Raw genomic sequence first — 19,759 nt, forward strand, 5'->3', positions numbered from 1 at the left:
ATATTTTTTAATTTTAAAATATTAAATAAATTAATTTGAAGAGAGTATAAAATGTGTGTTTTTTAATTTACCATGGTAATAAATATTTTTTTATATCAAAAGTGAGAGAAATTTTATTTTTCTAGCTATTTGATTTTTAAATAAAAAGTTAATATGCATTATAAAAAATAAGTGAAAATATGCACTGCTGTCTACAGTGCAGTCCCTACACGTCCAAACGGTGGAGCAGTTCGGCGCTTGCAGATTCTTTATAAAAAAATAATACTAAAAATAAATAATTTAAAAAAACTGAAAATTATTTTTTATTTTTCTGTGTAAATTTTAAAAAATAAAAAATATAATAAAAATAAGATAGCAGTTTTGTAATTAAAAGTGAAACAAGAAAATAAAAATAGAAATTATTTGAGAGAACAAAGAGATGTTCCTCTGCAGATTCCTCTTTCAGCATCATCTTTTTGTTACATGCAAAATAATTCTTGGAATCATCGAAAATGGTATCATTGAACTCTACAAAAATGAAGAGTAACATTCTTGTTTGGTAGCTTTGAGTTCCAACAGTTAGTCTTTGAAAAAGGTTGAATGATGATGTGTTTCTTCCAAGTGAAGTTGGGTAAGAAAACGAGTTAGGGACAGTGTTAAGTTAATTAATTAGTGAGTGATTTGGGTTATATCATTAGATTTTAATTTCTTAATTATGAGATTATGTGTTAATTTGAATTGTGCTTGGCATTATTTAGGGAGAAATGGGTCATATTTTGGAATCGAGTTTGAACATTATATTTAAAGACGTACCATGATGTGACTGAATTAAAGTGAAGGTTTTAGTATAATCAATTTAAAAACAAAACTTTAATACTATTATATAGGTGTTTTACTGTTATTTATTAATTAAAATATTCATGTTTAATATTATCATAAATTATCAAAATAAAATTCTCATTTTAATTAATAAATAGCAGTAACAATCTTTAAAAAACTTCACCAAAATTTTATCCTTAATTTAATAAACTCACCCTTGATTAGTACTTTTCGACAAGCAATTAACAAGCCAAAGATATATATTGAATGAAGAGTGAAAAAGTTAGTGGTAGGCTATCTTCAGTATCTTTCAAAACCTTTGATATTGATGCCTTTAATGGTATCTTTGCCGATATACCCATTCAAGAAATGATAGGGTAGGATAGATATTAGTGACGCTAACAAGATAAGGCAAGTTGAAACACTTTTCATAAATAATGACGCCAATACACCACAAATTTGGAATTTTTTAAGACTTCAGTTTGAAGTTTATTTTTGGTCTAATATCTGACTACTGTTTATATTTTTAAATTCATCATCTACTGGTGTATCTAATTTTTTTTAATTAATAAACAAGGGTTAATGGTTTATCTAAATTAAAATTCAATATAATATTACTTTTCTATTTAAAAGAGAGTGCATTTACTTATACATTTTTAGGATAATGAACAATAAGTTGAACAACTACACCAATCAAGCCTTGTCTTAGTAAGTAATTTCATTAATAAATGTAAGCAAGAATTTTTTCTGATAAAACTTAGCTTTGAAACATGCGGAAAGTCAACCAAATGTGTAAATAAGCACACTATTGTTCAAGCAAAGTAGAAGCAAATAAACATAGCTAGAGCCAATGTTGTTGATTTGATGGCATCAGAGCTGGGGACTTTGCCCTTATCCTTCCTTAAGAAAAGTCCTTGGTATAGAGGCCAATTGATGAGAACCAAAAAGCCACACAAAAGAATTTGCAATACCATTTTCTCATAAGATCCAGTGCCACCTTCTCCTAGGATTGCATCCTTCAACACTCTAAGAAAACAATACAAATTGAGTAATGCAAGTGATGCTAATATAGTGACCATTGGAGAGGAGGTTCCAAATTCCATTATTTCTTTCTCATGCCTTTTGAAAGCATCTTCTTCAGTGACCTTAGCTGTGATTGTAAAAGTTGAGTTTGAGATCCCCAAAACCTTCAAGATGGTGTCAGTGCAAGCAAATAGATAAGAGCTTGTTCTTTTGTATAGCCATATCCTTAGGTCATTCCACCAACCTTGAAATGTGCCCCCACAGTACAAAAACTCCAACATATTATAAGCAGTTTCCCCAATCATCACATATGCGAAAGGTATGAACCATGGACTTGACATCTGATAAATCCATCAATAACCAATTAAACACTTATGATCAGTAAAAAAACCTAGGTATTTAGTTAGAAAAACACACCCATAATAACAAATTTATGCAGGCACATGATGCATGCACTGGTTTTGATTCCAAAAATGATGTACATCTTATCACAAATCAATCACATCTTGAAATCCCAAAGTGAAATAATAAACTGATGTAAACAACGAATAAAATGAAAGGCAAAACTAATGTGTTCGATCTTTAGATGTTGTTAGTGTTGATTACCGATAACAACACAAAAAAGAAAAAGAATTGCGGCAGGGCATGTTAAAACTATGAGAAAACAATGATTGCATTTATTTAAGTAAGCACTTGTGAAAATGAATTATTTTGTTACCTCTGGAAACAAGGGAATGCCTTTGAGAAGGTAGAGTGAAGGGATGATAGAATAATATAGCATTGCAAAACAGTTAGGTGCCCATAAGCAATAAACACAATATCCCATTTGAAGGCCCAAACTGATCCTTCCAAATCCATACCATGCAGGACTATACTTGGAAAGCAAAATTTGTAAGTCTCCTTCAGACCATCTCTTATGCTGAACTAGAGTTTGAGGCAAGGTGGCTGGAGCTAAACCTAAGAATGCTTTCCTTGGTGGGTTGTAGTACACTGATTTCCATCCTTGGGACTGTATAGACAATCCTGTTATCACATCCTCCACTGGACACCCATATTTTAAGCCCATCTGCAATTTATGAAATTACATTATGAAGCTAAATTTAGTCTTGGCATATTTACTCTTATATAATATTATGAGAAGTTTGCAGGATATTTGGTGAATAAATTATGCAGCACTAGACATATGTAGGTAACGCAACATAAAGACCATATAAGTTCTTATATTTAAAAGTTAAAACAAACTAGGTTTAATTCACACTTAAAGAAAATCGTTGTCCAAGCCTTATAAGAAAAATATTTTGCCCATATTTCAAACAAATATAGAACAACATAACGGAGAGTGCACATATGAGAGAGAGGGAGAGGGAGAGGCACATCTTTTCCCCATAGTGTGTTTTCCTCATAGGTGCAGCTTGCAAGAGCCTTTGATGTTTCTTCTAGTTTCTGCAGGTTTGTTTCTTTAAATTGATCATCTTCACTATTCCAATCATTCCTGTATTGATCACTGAACTTCATGCCAATGATAGTGTCTCTCTTGTGAAAGCAAGCACTTCCTATATACAAAGGGCCACCACAACCATCTGCACCTGGGGACTCCACCTTCATTTTTATTTACCAGCAAAAAAAGTATACATAAACATATAACTAACAACAATAATAGCATAATGAATTTAGTGATATAAATTATTTTTTTGAAGAAAATGAACCTTCTTGTACACTTGAAAATTGTCAAAACTATGCCTTTTGATTCCACGAATAACTCACCTCGATAATTGATAATAGACTACCCCCATATAGATCATTCTTAGTGACATTCTCAAAAAACTGAGGAAACTGCACATAAGCAATTTCATGGCCTTTCTCTTCATCCATGAAAAAACAGAGAGCATCTCTTATAGATTGTGAACTGTTTGAGTACATGTCACAGTCTACATTTAGAATTATTTTCCCATTGCTGATGTTCGAAGACACTCTTAACTGCATTTAGACCAAAAAAAAGAATATGAGCACCTCTTGCATATCATCAAGCATATATTTTACACTTGTCACACTTGATTAATCAGGCATCATATATGCGAACACTTAGTTATATCAAAGTTATAATTAAACTCGACCCGATCATTGACTCCTTGGGTATACTAAGTCATTGAGTCACTGAGTAGAATAAATCATGACCATACACACACAAGCACATAATGTGAACCAACTTTTGGTACAAATTACTAGCAATTAGTACAATTTCCTAAATTTCTGATACGTAATAATAGTATTTAACAGTATGAAATGTTATAAAAAATGAATAAATTAACCCTAAAGAAATTTATAATATCATATACCAGTGAATTCATAGCTCCAGCTTTGAAGTTGTGAAAATATTGAGGTCTCTTCTCGCGAGCCAAATACACCAGAGTTGGCAAAACTACCCCTTCTACATCTTTGGAGTTATTAGGGTCCTTGTCATGAAGTAGTATCTAGTAAGCCAAATCAAAACATAACAGTGTAAACAAGTATCAGGGCATGAGTGACAATGGCAAAACTAATACATTAAATTGAATTGAATATGCTTAGGAAAGTAACTCACTTGAAGAATTGTGTCATGCTCACGTCTAGAAGAGTATGAATCCCACTGAGAAAATCCCTTATGCTTTAAACGTGCTTCTTTGGGTACTCCACCCAACTTGGTTGCATCTTCAATTCGTCTTTCCATTTCATCGTACAATTTCTACACATGAAATAAAGAGAACATCAATTCAATTCCTTTTTTTATCTATCAAAAAATTAAAAACAATGTCAGTTTAATTTTCTCAGCTACCTATTTACTTTTCAGACTATTGTACAATAGTTTTTGAAGCATGTAGCATTGATGTATTAAAGTTAAGATGGAAATAAGTGTATTTTTTGAGGTGTTGGAAAAAGTTGGGTGAATACCATCATTGATGTTAAGAATATACCATAAAAACGAAACCATTGATGTCAAGTAAAAAAAATGTTAATAATTATTTTTATAACTAGTTTAGTAACCTTTACAATACACATATATTTTATTTTAAAATAAATATATATAATTTAATAATAAAAGAACAGAATTTTACAACATAAAAAACATCAAAATATAAGATATTTACAAGAAATTTAAAAGTGTATATAAAGTAATAAAAATATTAATTGGCATATCAGTAAATGTTTTGATGCAAACCAAAGTCATAAATGGCAACCGAACAATTTTTTTACTAAAATAATTGACCACTTTTGTACCTTGATAGCTTCCAACTCTTTGGCATGACTAGGGTCACTTGGGTACCCAGATGAGACTATGCCTTTGAAATATGCAGAAGGTGACCTGGGCTCCACCTTGAACCTCTTGCAAAATGGAAGCCAATGCTTTGCAAAATTTGACGCCTCTAGTAGAGCATAGAACGTGATTTCCGACCCAGCATCATCAGAGAGATACACACTCATCTTCTCAGTTGGATAATCATAAGCCATAACAGATAGCACTGTGTTAATCACCATCATTGGTGGCTCAATATCTGGATCTGCTGTGCACACAAAGATGTCCACTCTTGGCAACCTATTCTCATATCTATTACAAAACACATACCCATCAGTTTCCAATTCTTTGCAATACCCATTATTCCATTGCACAAATAGATGCATGAAATGAAAGCTACAAAATGCATGAAATTAAAGCTATAAAATGCAAAAAAATAAAATTTTGCAAACACATTCATTTCCATTAATTTTTCCATGACTTTAATGCAGCCTATTTGGAAAACCGTTTCCCAAACATAATCGATTTTAAACTAAAATTTAGCAATAAAGAGAAGTTTGATATGCTTTTTCATGCTATGTAAATGTCAGTGACAAACTTTAAATTAAAAAAAAAACTCATGCTGATTTCATCTAAATTAATTATTTACTGTGATCACGTGGAATCCCATCCCATAATAGACAGATATATTTAAAAACAAAAGTGTTTAAGAAAAAGTGATATTAAACTAATAATAAAAAAAAATACTAATATAATTACCTTTGAGAGAGTTTGTTCTTGAAGGGTTGCCTAAACACAAGGTTCCATCGAAAAGCTTGAGTGAGGACCCAATAAAAGCCAAACCATAGCTCAGCACCAAACATTCCAAGCCATGCCCATTTTCCATCTTCACCCTTTTTGGTCACTATGTGGCAAAATCTGTATACCCAAATGAAGCATATGGCCACAAATAATGAGATTGCAAAGGATCTATAGATGAGTCTACCTTTGCCCCTTCTTGTCTCAAACAATGGAGAGTACTCACCATTGCCCATACCTACTAATTCTCTTGCTTTGCAACTTGTTTCTTGTGCTATTAGTAACTAGTTGCATTGCATTGCTATTTGTATAGCTAGTATATATATATACACTAAGGTCTTAGCCATTGACATTTGAAAGTTCGTTCATTATTGACCTGGAGATGGCGTTCTCTTGATTTATTTAAAGATAAATAAAGCATCTCTATATGGTGGCCGCCAATAATAAGAGATAGATCTGACGAAGGTACTGATCAGGAATGACGACTGATGAATAAGATTTTTTTGTCTGTTAATTAATTTAAATATATGATAAATGTGGATTTCAAATTAATTATTATAAATTTTAATCAATAATGTTGTTGATATATTAATTATACAATATTATGATAATGAATCAATAAATGATATATTAAATTTATAGTGTATTCTTTTTATACTGAAAAACTATTAGAGTATAATGTATTTATTTAAACTAAAAATGTTGTCCTTCTTTAAAAAAAAAAAAAAAAAGCCCTTTCCAAACAACTATTTCTACAAGAATGGGGTATTTTTAATAAAAATATTTATTATTTAAAAAATGTTAAAGTATATTTTTTTCGAGAAAGAAATCATTCAATTTACTAATTAATATTATTAATAAGCATATTAACGAAATCGAAGAAATAAATAATTGCATTCGATTTATTTTTTATTTATTTATTTTTGTTAACCTCTATTAAACGACACTACTTTGCACACGTTTAACGAAATTAGAATGTTAGTACGTATTATGGACCATAGTAAGGGTGTCTAATAGAAGGGAAAAAAAATTAAGATATCAAATTACAGAGTATTTAACTAGAAGAAGATAAAGGACAAGAAAGGAAACTTCTTATAAATTTTTTTATGTTTCATTTAAAAATTTGAAGAAAAAATAATAAAATTTTTTATCATTTAATTTTGATAGATTAATTCACAAAATTGGGATAATTTGGAGGAAAATTTTGATAGATTAATTACATAATTTCACTATTTTAAACATACAATAATAAATACATTTATTTTTATCGTTTTTATTTTATAATTTAAATATAATGTCTCTCTTTTGAACTACATCATAATAGAGTTAATATTCCTTTTCATTATATAAATTCTGAATTACATCATAATAATAGATGGATAGAAAGTAAATAGTTAATATATATTTATTAGAATTTAACTGTAAATTTAATTTGAAAGTATAAGAGAGAGTGAATTAAAGTTTAAATAACTTATTTATTTTTTAAACTCACAACCTTTTTTATTTGTATACTTTTAAATTTGTTAACCAATCAATATGAAGCTTTAAAAAAATCTAATAAAACTGTAGGATCTAACAAAAACATCTATAAGTTGTTTAATAGAAACACATCAAATTTATCTATTAACATTATTTTATGAATAAATATCCAACTCATCAATTAAAATATTATATTATATTTTTAAAAATATTTTTAGAAAATAAAGTTTAAGATTTATTTACGTTATAAAATTTAAGACTAGTCTTTTAAAGTTTTCTGTTAAATTAATATATTTTAAATTACTAGATTAATAAATTATAGAACATTGTAAACAAATTATTATTCATTTAAAATCAAATAATAGTTCAATTCAGTTTATTTTATTAATTCTTATTTTTAAAATTAAATAAATTTATTAATTTTTATAAAAAAGGAAACAACTAATTGATAAATAGAATAAATTGTAACATTTTAGGATTATTAAATGGTATCAAAGTCAATCGATAAGACACACACAAATTGACTGGACGAATGAGTTTGTGTTCCAAATTCGGCTATGATGACTGTTGAATTGATGTGCCCAAAACTGAAAAGAACTAGACAACAATTTTTTATTCTTGAAATAATTATTATTTTAAATTATATGTAAAGGTTAAAAAAATAACGAAATATTCTTAAAGTTTTTTAAAAAGAATTTTTGAGTATACTATTTTTTATTAACATTTTTATTTCAATTAATAAATGTACCAAAAAGACAATACTAAAATTAAAATATAATCATATTTTATTTTGTAATCTGACAAACAATTGATAATAAATGAAAACTTTAATTATTTACACAAACAAAATATTTTATTACTTTTCTTTGTCATATATATAAGGCCTCTTTAGTATCTATTGTTTGAAAAGAGGAATGTTAGATTATTATTTTTAGTGCATTTTCTTATATATATATATATATATATATATATAATTTTTAAAATAATTATTTTATAAGGTAAATATTTTAATTTTTTTTTTAAAAAGTCACTATATAAAGTGTATAAAAAATATGTTAAAAATATTTTGAAGTTTGAAAATTTATAATGAATAAAACAAGGTTGAATGACAGGGATTTAAACTATGATCATGATACCATATACCCTAAATCTTAAATCACAGCAAGAACATAGTAAAACTTGAATACTAAAAACTAAACTTCATTGTTGTAACTTTTAAATAAGATACACTTACCCACAAGAATGTTGACCATATCATATTTTATTCATATGTCACAGCATCTTCCAACTTTAGGATGGACCAACCAATTGTGGAATGCAACCCATTATATTATATTATATTATATTATATTATATAGTCCAAAATATGAGAGAGGTAACTTCTCTAGGTTTGGCTCCTATCAACTACATCAATGCAATTTAATTCTCCAGTGCAGACTACTCCACTCAATCAATGATAAACCCATCCAATAAAATCAGAGAAATAATTAGAGAAAGAGAAATGTAATAAAGGATGCATTCTTTATATAGATAAAAATTTCAAAATTAAAAAATCTACTTGTTTGAATAAATGAAAGAGTAAAAAAAATGAAAAAAAAAATATTTTAACTTTTATGATATAGCAACTCCTATCTCTTTAAGCATAAAATACAATGAAAATTTTGGTAATACACTAGTAGGATCTTTAGGTACTGCAGCTAAAGTTGAGAACATTTATGTTTGGTAAGATATTTTTTCATTATGTTGTTTTTGGCAAAATTTATATATTATTTTGATAAATAAATTTTTTGACATTTCTAAATTGTTTAAAAACCTTATCAATTGAGTTATAATTCTTTCATTTGAGAATTATCCATTATACATTTAGCTTTATAGTTAAACTTAATTACATTTTTAAATTTTTTTTAACAAGTGATTACATTCTCTTAATTTTAAAAATTAATTAAATTTAGTCATTTTATTATTTTTATATAAAAACCTAAAATTCTTTTTTTACTCAAAAACGAATTAAATTATTTTAAATATTTTTCTATTCAAATCACTCAAAATTAATATATATATATATATATATATATATATATATTAATTTTACCCTACTCAAACTCTAATTTTATACCTGATAAATTTTTTTCTAATATCTACTAAATTCTTTCTTCTATTTTTTAAAAACTATTTTATATCTTAAATTCATCAAAATCTCCTAAATATTCAAGTAAAAAAACTGTTAAAAAATGAAAAACAAAACTAATAATCTCAATCTACATTATAATAACCAATAACATAATAGTCTTTTATCTATCGGTCTTGAAACTCTTATTTATTTTCTCTTCCCCTCTAAACCATTGTTATGTTCCTTGTTCACACCATTCCCTGAGTCTCTATTGAATTAAGCATCCTTAGTCTTCTTAATGAATCCCCAACATGGTTAATTCCATCTCAAAATGAAGCACACTTGATCATGTTTACATGTTTTAGAATGATAAAGGTCAATGCAGATTATGCAGTCATGCTTTGCTTACAACTTGTATCCACCACAACGACATGAGTTAACACCACCACCACCACCATGATCATGTCATCACCATCATTGCTGCCTATACTAAACCAACCCATTTGACAACTCAATGGCTGGCCATGCATGCATGGTGTATGCCCCCGTTTAGGCTTATTTTATTTTATTTTTCAATTCAAGTTTTGTGTACATTTTTCATATTTAAAAACATTGATAGTGTTTAACTATTTACATGAAACTTTTTTTAGCCGTGCACTAAAACTAATATGAACAAAAAAGAGAGCAAAAGAAAAATCATAATAAGAAAATCATGGGGTATAAAATTCACTGTCATTTTTTAGGACATTCAAGTGAAAACAAGATGGGGAAAGATACAATAATAATAATGGAAGTGTAAATAGTATAGGGTCCAATGTCCTATAAAATCCAAGTGTAGGTCAATTGGGTACACTCCAAACCCCACAATAGCTCCATCAAATATCAGAAAGCGATGTGAGAATTGTATGTATATGATATCATATGTTAGCTTTCGGCACCCAAATGAAAAAGAATACAAGAATCATAAACTACAAAAGAAGTCCTTGGAAGTAGTTCACCAACTGGCTAATGTTCATTTTGTCTACTTTCACAATTAAAACAATAAAAATATTATTGGTCCTACTCAATATCTTACCATCCAACAATTTCCCAGGTTAGATTATGTGAGATTACAGTAAAAATCACAGGCTATGGTAGTGTATCAAAAAATAATATACCAATTAGTCTTTAAAAATATCTCTATAATTTAATTTAGTTATTATAATTATAAATATGTTATTTTAATTTTAAAATTATCAAATATATATTCTTGTAATATTTATAATAGAAAATTCAAGAATTAAAATATTCTTATTTATAATTTTTAAAATTAAAATAATATTATTTAATATATATTTTTAATTAAATAAGATCTTTTTCTTGGTATTTAACACAATTTATATTTACAAAAATTAAAACTTAAGATTATATATTTAATATTTATTAATTTTATAAGATAAATAATATTTTATAATTTCAAAGATTAAATTAAGTAATATTTATAATTTTTAAATTCTTTTGATATATTATTCCTTATTAAAGCATCACGTGTCACATGGAAATTAATTTTATAAAATAAATGCAAATAAGAATTTTGAGCATTATTTATTTAATTTTCTTGTACTTTTTGTTTAATTTATTGGCTTTAAATTTTCTGAAATCTCAATTATTGGAGACAAACATGGAGAAATAAGGGAAAATAAAAGGACTTGCCTTTTTGCTGTCTTACATCTCTTTCTCTCACCATCTCTTTCAGGTTCCTGTTTGTGGTCACAGTCACCCACGGGTGTCGTTTTGGACGGTGCTACTGATGACGTGGCGAACCCTCCTTTATTCCCATCCTTTTTCTCACGCTATGCCAAGTCGCAAACACCATAATTAGCATTGTACAATGAGGGCAGAAGCGTCATTTGATTAAACATGGCACCAAAATGCACAAAAGTACAACATTTTGAAACATAAAATGAGGTTTTAAAATAGGAACGGGTGCACCTGATTCCGCACTCTCATCTCTTTGAACTTGACTATAGCTGATACAGAAAATTTGTCTTTTGAACAGGGTTCGGATTTTTCAAACCCACCCATCACTTTCTCTCTCTAACACCATCTCTCTCTCTCTCTCTCTGGAGATTCAATATTAGTGATTTTGTTAACGTCTTGAAAGTTTTTCAGGGTCAGCTTTGTAAAGAGGCCTTGGGAGGTGATTTTTTTTTCTTTTATGATTTTTCGTGCGGATTCTGCAAAAGATGGAAGCTTTAATGGTTTTTGGATTCTGGGTTTCGGAGTATTTTGGGTTTTGTCGGTGGGTTTTTGTTGAATTGTGTTGTGACCAAGCTGCTTTTACGTTCGTTCGTTTTTGTCGTTCTTCGCGTTTTTGCTTCGTTGGTTCTCGTTTCAATTCATGTTCCGTTTGCGGTGTCCGTTGATGTTTTCGGTCGTTTTCGGTCGTTTTCGGGTCGTTTTGACCGAGCTGTTGTGTTCGCCGAGGGACTTCCAATTTGCAGTGTTCTTCACTCAACCGTGGGGGTGTGGAGAATTTTCTGTTCACTTTTTGGAATTTTAAAAAAATATTTTTGAATATTTATTTTTTAATTGTTTCATAATCTGAACATCCTCTAGAATGAAAATTAGAGAGTGGAATTTGAAGTGTTGTGGTATTTATTTTTACATGCAAATTTTGATTTGTCTGCAATTTTTGCATTGTGTTTGGATCCTATTTGCACTGCAGAAAGTTTCGTAACTTCTCAATTCATTGTAAAAATTGGGCTTTGTGAATGACTCTTAACATGCATTATTAGTGCTGCAATATAATTAATTTTTTGGTGGGTTTTATGTTTATGCATTGAGGGTATTATTGTCTGCATAGAAGTTGCTTGTTCTGTTGTGTGAGGAGTATGTTGTTTCTAAAGGTTCTTACTTAATGGGAGATATTCTGGAATCTTGGAGGCTGTGGAAATTAATCCAAAATAAGCTATTGATAGGTCAAACTCAAAAGTAGTTTTAAGAGAGAATCTTTCTGATTAAATGGACCTAAGGGCCAGTAGTATTGCTAGTTTTAGGGTTCTATCATATCTCTTGATTCCTGACACTGCACGACAATGTGTTTTTATTCCCCTTGGTGGGAGAATGATCCCGTGTCTGCCACAAAGAAGTTGTAAAAGGATTTTCGTATCTGGAGTTTTGTTTCTTCAACTTACTTGGTTGTGGTCCTCTTGTATGTTTAACTAAAGTTTTTTTTTTTTTTGAAATATGGGGCTTTTTGAAGTTTGATATTTATAAATTACTAGTTTATGATGATAATACTTTTTATTTTAGTTTCTTTTTTGAAATATATTTTTCGTAACAGATTTGTAAGACGCAATGGTGGCAAAAATCCGGCAAAATGCTACGGAGTCTCCTAATCCAAAACCAGAGGTTGGAGAGATTGACACCAGCCCACCTTTTCAGTCTGTTAAAGATGCTGTCTCTCTATTTGGTGAAGGTGCTTTCTCTGGTGAGAAACCTATCCATAAGAAGGCGAAACCTTATTCTGCTGAGGTAATTCCCATTTTTGTATTTTTAGGTGTTCTCAATTATAAATCCCTTGTGTTGCAAAACTATATTAGAAGATGTATGGTGTATCCTGTACATTTGATGGAGTGGTAACTGTAGCATAAATCTCATATGATTTTCTAGGTAAATCTATTTAATTTTTTATAAACCAAAAATATTTTAAGATTTTAACTTTATGGATGATTAATAGTATGCATATACCTACCTATTCAGTAATAAACTAAATTAGTCCTTGAAACCATGGACATGGCTCGATTTATTCCTTAAAATTACTAGATGATCATTTTAATCCCTAAAATTATCAAACGTTGTCATTATATTCCTTATTTTTGTAATTTAGGGATTAAAATGACTATTGTTTGATGATTTTAAGAACTAAAATGATTTTCTTTTTGTTATTTCAAGGACTAAATTGACCGAGGCTTGTAACATTAGGGATTAATTTGTTATGTTACTCCTTACCTATTTTGCTTTGTAAAAAATTGACAGTAATGTATTGTGTTGAGTTTCTTCCCATTTTTTAAGGAGGCAATCTGACTCTTATAGCAATGCTAGATTAGCTGTGCTTATAATAGGACCAGGAAAAATGCAGATTGAATTGTATTAAATAAATCTGGAAAATTTTCTCTGTACTGACTCAGATATGGTATCAGTTCCAGAAGGTTTTGTATAGTGAATACTAGTGTATTCCTCCCTCTTTTTTTACCCACTTTATCATTCTTGCACCCTTGGGTCTAACAGTTTGCTTTTAAATCACTATTATTCATAAATTAATGTAATATGCCATTTTGAATATCCTTTTTTATATTACATTACAGAAAATATTCTTCCTTTTACCAATTGAACCTATTGTTCTATTTGGTAGCACATATTATATTATACATCTTATGGTAAGTCTTACCTAATCAGCATAGCAATAACTGTTCACTTTTAAGTACTTTGAGTTTTCTGGTAACATTTTCAATTTATTTTAGCATTTATTTAAACAAGATCTGTAGAAAATGGTGTGGAGGATCAATCGGGTTCCTTTATGGTCTGTATTCTGAAGAAAATTGTGTGCACAACTGCACATGTATAGCGAATGAGAATCAGAAACAAGATCTCTGGGGTGTCTCAACACTGTTCTTGGTTGAAAGATATTAAAACCACTTTGGTATAATTTGTTTTTGATGTTCAGATTTTTAAAAAATCTGAGAACAAGTGAATGTAGTGTTCGTCATCTAAGAGGGGAATATTGTATGCATGTGTAGGGGTTAGTACAAGTTTCAGAGGATTTGAGGGTAACGTTACATTTTCCATCCACATTTTTGTCAATTACCATAGGAATTTATGTTATAATTGGACACCGCATAACTTAAGTTGTTCTTTAATCAAGCTGTTCTAACTTCTAACAACTTCTGACCCTCAAAGTTATCTTATCATTATTGTCTATGTCCTCCTTTAAAGGTTAGCTTTGAGTGTACTTTCTCTTTGTCATTGCAATTTACTAGTTTGTTCTTTTGCCAGAGAGTTTTGGCCAAGGAGACACAACTTCATGTAGCCCAAAAAGAGCTGAACAAGTTAAAGGAACAAGTAAAGAATGCTGAAACTACTAAGGCTCAAGCACTTGTGGAGCTTGAAAGGGCTAAAAGGACAGTTGAGGATCTAGCACAAAAGCTAAAAGTTATCAGTGAATCTAGGGAGTTGGCAATCAATGCGACAGAAGCTGCAAAGAGTCAGGCAAAACAACTTAAAGAAGAAAAGTATGGTGACCCTGATGGATCAAATGGTGCTTGGAAAGAAGAGCTAGAAGCTGCAGTTAAAAGGTATGCATCTGTCATGACAGAACTTGACGCTGCAAAGCAAGTACTGAGCAAAACTCGTCAGGAGTGTGATTCATCCTTGGATGCAAGAGATTCTGCTTTGAAGCAAGCAGCAGAAGCTGAAGATGCAAAGAAGGAAAACATGGAAAGAGCAACTGAGCTTTCTAAAGAAATTTCAACTGTAAAGGAGTCAATTGAACAAGCAAAGCTTGCATCTAACGAAGCACAGCAACAGCAAGCAATGATTTTGGCTGAGAAAGATGTTCTAAGACAATCATATAAGGCTACCCTGGAACAATCTGAAAAGAAATTGCTTGCTTTAAAGAAAGAATTCAGTCCTGAGCTCGCCAAAAATCTTGAAGTGCAGCTGGCTGAGACAGTGAGTGAAATTGGGGCCCTCCAAAAGGAAATGGAAAATAAAAGGACATCGGACTTGGATTCTGTGAAAACTGTTACTTTGGAGCTTGATGATGCTAAGGAGTCGCTGCAGAAAGTAGCAGATGAAGAAAGCTCTCTCAGAAGCTTGGTTGAAACTCTTAAGGCTGAACTAGAGAATGTAAAGAGAGAACATTCTGATTTGAAGGAGAAAGAATCTGAAACTGAATCCATTGTTGGGAATCTGCATGTCAAGCTACGCAAAAGCAAATCTGAGCTTGAAGCCTGCAAGGCAGAAGAATCGAAAGTTAGTGGTGCATCAGATGAAATGATCTTGACACTTAGCCAGCTGACATCTGAAACTGAAAATGCAAGGCGTGAAGCAGAAGATATGAAGAACAAGACAGCAGAATTGAAGATGGAAGCTGAAGTTACCATGCTTGCATTAGCGGATGCAGAGAAAAAGCTTAAAGTGGCACTTGAAGAAGTAGAAGCAGCAAAAGCAGCTGAGGCAAGTGCTCTTGAACAGATTACAGTGTTAACTGAAAGGACTACTGCTGCACGCACGTCAACATCTGAATCCGGTGCTCTGATTACAATTTCAAAGGATGAGTTTGACTCACTAAGCCGAAAAGTTGAGGAGTCTGATAAATTAGCTGACATGAAAATGGCCGCAGCCAAGGCCCAGGTTGAAGCTGTGAAGGCCAGTGAAAACGAGGCTCTGAAAAGGTTAGAAACAACTCAGAAGGAGATTGAGGATATTAAGACTGCAACACAGGAGGCCTTGAAAAAGGCTGAGATGGCTGAAGCAGCTAAACGGGTGGTGGAGAGTGAGCTTCGAAGGTGGCGTGAGCGAGAGCAGAAGAAGGCAGCAGAAGCCGCATCACGCATATTGGCTGAGACACAGATGTCATCAGAAACATCTCCTCAGCACTATAGGATTCAAAAGCAGAATCCTCCTCATGCAACAGTGGAGGTGAAGAAGTTAGATAAAGAGAAGGTTTCAGTTTCAAAGAAAGCTCTCTTACCTAATATTAGTGGCATCTTCCAAAGGAAGAAAAACCAGGTTGACGGTGGTTCTCCTTCTTATCTTCCAGGTGAGAACCCTGTATGAGAAATATGCAATTTGTAGTAGCTTGTGCAGCTCTTGAATGTGAGAGGAACCATTTACTTGTGTGTAGTTGAGGAATTTGATCAGATTTTGTCTTTGTAGAATGTTTGAAGGAAATGATTGTGTAGTGTTTATAGTTTGGTGACAGATTCTGGGATGCATAATGTAAATGGAACGAGAAGTAAGATTAAAATCTATTGGTATTTTTCTGTTGATACTAAGCTTTCATATCTTTCTATTTGAACTATATTTGAAGGAAAGGATTGAATAGTGTTAATAGTTTGGTGACAGTTCTCAGAGATGCATCATGTAGAAGGAACCATTATTAGTAAGGCTTTTCTTTTTCTTTTTCTGTTTATAATAAGCTTTCATGTTTGCTGTTTTGAGCTCTTTCATGGGACCTATCTATTTAGGGAAAGTATTATTATGACAATTAATGCCGTATTTGGATTGGAGTCAAATTCTCATTTAAATGAGGATCCATTTTAAAACATGTAGAAATGTGGGTTAGTATGAATTTATATGGTTTTTAACTATGCACTAAATCTATTTTTCCTCCTTCAAATATCATGATGTTTTTATTTTAAATTACTATGGATCTGGGTGGAAAAACTTTTGAAAAATAACTTATGAAAAACTTAATTCATTGCTTCTACACTTTCATTTGTGTTTAAAAAATTTCAAACGTTATTGCTACCACGGATGGAGATTGAAGATTGATAGGTACAAGATGGAGAAAGAAGGAGGTTTAAGCTCAAAAATTTCAAAAGTTAAGGATAGAAAAAAATTATTTTTAAATTTTTTTAAAATTATGTTGTTTTATTTTTAAAATAATCCTTAACATATCATTTTGTAATAAATCATCATTATGTTACTATATTTTTTAACAATAATAACTTTGATGATTGATAATTTTTAATATCAAAAACAAATTTTAATGTAAGGGAGTAGTTTTTTTGTTTAATCTACTCTCTTGCTTCAATTGATCTTTTATACTTATGTTCAAATTATTTAAGGTAAAATTTCAGTTTATATAATTTTAACTTTCTTTATGAAAAAAGATTTATCATTAATTTTATAAATTTTAATGTATGATTAATTATCACTTAAAGCTTATGACTTTATATTTTACTTTTGACTATATATAAACATTTTAACAAAAGTTACTAGTTTTAACACTTAATTTTTAAAATTTGCTAATAGCAAGTGTCAAATTTAGACGTTATTTAATATTTTTTATAAAATATAAGATTGACCTATCAAACAATTGAATCATATATTATGTAAGGTTGATTCAAAATTATATATATCAAATTTTACATAATTTTAATAATTATAAGTATGTGATCCAAAATTTAATATTTTTTATATTTACTTGTTAAAATAAAATAATACTATGAAGTATAATTCATTTTATTTTTTATAGAATTTTGTAGAAATGATCTATTTTCTAAGAATATTTAAATTAACAATTAATTTTAATAATTTCATATCTTATGAAAAGTTATTATAAGATTTGATGTCAATTAATCTAGTCCTATTCACGCATATAATAAAATAATAATTAACAAAAAAACATGAATGTTTATTTATTTTTCAATTTATTCTTTGATTACTTTTGTTTTTCTTACATTAGTAAGAGAATAACTACTTAAAATCCTAATAAATATATTTTTCAAAAGAAACATAATTTATTTGAGATAAAATGTGAAATTTGTTGAATTCCTTGTAAAGATTAGTACTCTTTATATATCATTGTAAGGAATACCTTATTAAAAAAGCTACAATAACAATTTTAATCATAAGATATATAAAGTGAAGAGAAAGAAAACTGTGTATTTATGAAAAATTATTGGAGTAATATGAGATTATGTCATTTTAATTACTCATAATTGGTCATGTGTTATTGATTGATGTTCTACCTTTTAACATGCATAGCATTTATAGAGAAGTAAATAGAGTCACCCCCACTTCATTAAAATTCACCTCTTTCAACTTAAATACACAAAAGCCCTTTTTCTATTATTTGCAACCCTACAAGCATGTGCTTTGAACACATGAACAAAAATGCAATTGTACATTCAACATGAAGTTCATAAACTAACATTTTTTTAGATATTGTGAGATTATTTTAAATTTAATTTTATTAATATTAGTATTTCAATTTAAGTAATTTTTTTATATTATAAATATGAATTTCTATTCTTGAATGAAAATATTTCTAAGAGTAATTCTTATCTTTATGAAGCCATCTAATACTATTCTTTATGAATTTTTTATTTAATTTTACTTTGAAATAATCATATTTGTGCTAAATTAAAAAAACATTTTGCATAAATTAAATTTCAAATTTATTATAATTTTAATTATTTTTAATCTTAAATTTCAATACATCATATGATGTCTTAATTCTAATAATTTATTATTTTTATTTTAAAAATAATTTTATTTTAGTACATTGTATAAAAAATTTTACATTATTAATCAATTAAAATATAACATTATATGGATTTATATTAAATATTATAAAACTCCATGATTTTCATTGTATGGCAATTTATGATTAGATAACAGCGTCAAATTATTTTATACTATCATTGGATTTCATTTAAATCATTTTAAAAATCGTATCATTTTAAGTTAAACTTGTTTATTATAAAAATATTTAGTTAATAAATTTTAAAATATAATCTATAAAGTTAAACTTAATCATAATTACAAAAATGATTTTTTTTCAAGGATAAACATGTCTTAAAAAAAGTACAGTTAATAATATCTCTATTGTATTTATTATATTATTTAATATTTAATTAAAAAATTATATTTATGATATATTTTAATTTATTGATAAAATAATTTTTAACGATTTAAATATTCAAACAAAAATTTTCTGTTCCAAATTTTTACTCGTGCGACCAGGAGTTGCACATACTGATTTAAGAATAAAAACTAAATTTAACTAAGAATGACAATGTGAGTATGCTAAAATAGTGCTATGCTTTTAAAAAAGAAAAATAATAAATTTTAATCATTAATAAAAAAATAATTATTTTAATCTATTTATTAATAATTATTGGATCAAAATCTATTTCTTAAGATATTACTTTGAGAAATTCAAATTTATTACTAAAATAGAGACAACTAACACAACAGATGTAGATTTAATCTAATGATAAGCATTTAATTATCCATATATATTGTAATAAATAACATGTTTTTATTAAAAATATAATATTTAATATCATAATACATTAAATTATGAAACTTATATAAATTTTTATTATGTATCTTTAAATATATATGAAAATCGTCTCAGTGATATAGATTTAAGTGTATAATAAGAACATCACAATCAACCCTGAGAATGACAAATGTCAAATTTATAAACCCAATCTCACATAAAAACATCCTACATCCGACTGCAGAAGAACGCAGTCTCTCCTCCAAAGACAAAACATCAT

At 28.9% G+C, this 19,759-nt stretch overlaps 2 protein-coding genes across 2 annotated transcripts; one reads left to right on the forward strand and one right to left on the reverse strand.

Moving 5' to 3' along the window:
- Nucleotides 1-1,508: 1,508 nt before the first annotated feature.
- On the reverse strand, nt 1,509-6,303 carry LOC113848860 (cellulose synthase-like protein E1). The gene is made up of 8 exons (XM_027478229.1): nt 5,852-6,303; nt 5,077-5,404; nt 4,403-4,543; nt 4,158-4,292; nt 3,586-3,798; nt 3,196-3,420; nt 2,540-2,887; nt 1,509-2,162 (listed from the first exon to the last, which is right to left on the reverse strand). Exons 1-8 carry the CDS (start codon nt 6,124-6,126, stop codon nt 1,611-1,613), a joined length of 2,217 nt encoding a protein of 738 aa, XP_027334030.1. The 5' UTR covers nt 6,127-6,303; the 3' UTR covers nt 1,509-1,610.
- Nucleotides 6,304-11,418: 5,115 nt separating this feature from the next.
- Nucleotides 11,419-16,687, forward strand: LOC113850282 (WEB family protein At5g55860-like). The gene is made up of 3 exons (XM_027480755.1): nt 11,419-11,658; nt 12,805-12,995; nt 14,517-16,687. Exons 2-3 carry the CDS (start codon nt 12,819-12,821, stop codon nt 16,299-16,301), a joined length of 1,962 nt encoding a protein of 653 aa, XP_027336556.1. The 5' UTR covers nt 11,419-11,658; nt 12,805-12,818; the 3' UTR covers nt 16,302-16,687.
- Nucleotides 16,688-19,759: the final 3,072 nt, after the last annotated feature.

Source organism: Abrus precatorius, unplaced genomic scaffold (assembly GCF_003935025.1).
Source record: "Abrus precatorius isolate BTA unplaced genomic scaffold, Abrus_2018 Scaffold9, whole genome shotgun sequence".
Lineage (NCBI taxonomy): Eukaryota > Viridiplantae > Streptophyta > Magnoliopsida > Fabales > Fabaceae > Abrus > Abrus precatorius.

Coding starts and splice junctions, on each gene's coding strand:
- LOC113848860 (XM_027478229.1), bottom strand. CDS start 6,126: ATGGGCAATGGTGAGTACTCTCCATTGTTTGAGACAAGAAGGGGCAAA. Junction 4,293..4,402: donor AGCATGACACAATTCTTCAA/GTGAGTTACTTT, acceptor TTGGCTTACTAG/ATACTACTTCATGACAAGGA. Junction 3,421..3,585: donor GTCTATTATCAATTATCGAG/GTGAGTTATTCG, acceptor ATAAAAATGAAG/GTGGAGTCCCCAGGTGCAGA.
- LOC113850282 (XM_027480755.1), top strand. CDS start 12,819: ATGGTGGCAAAAATCCGGCAAAATGCTACGGAGTCTCCTAATCCAAAA. Junction 12,996..14,516: donor CGAAACCTTATTCTGCTGAG/GTAATTCCCATT, acceptor TTCTTTTGCCAG/AGAGTTTTGGCCAAGGAGAC.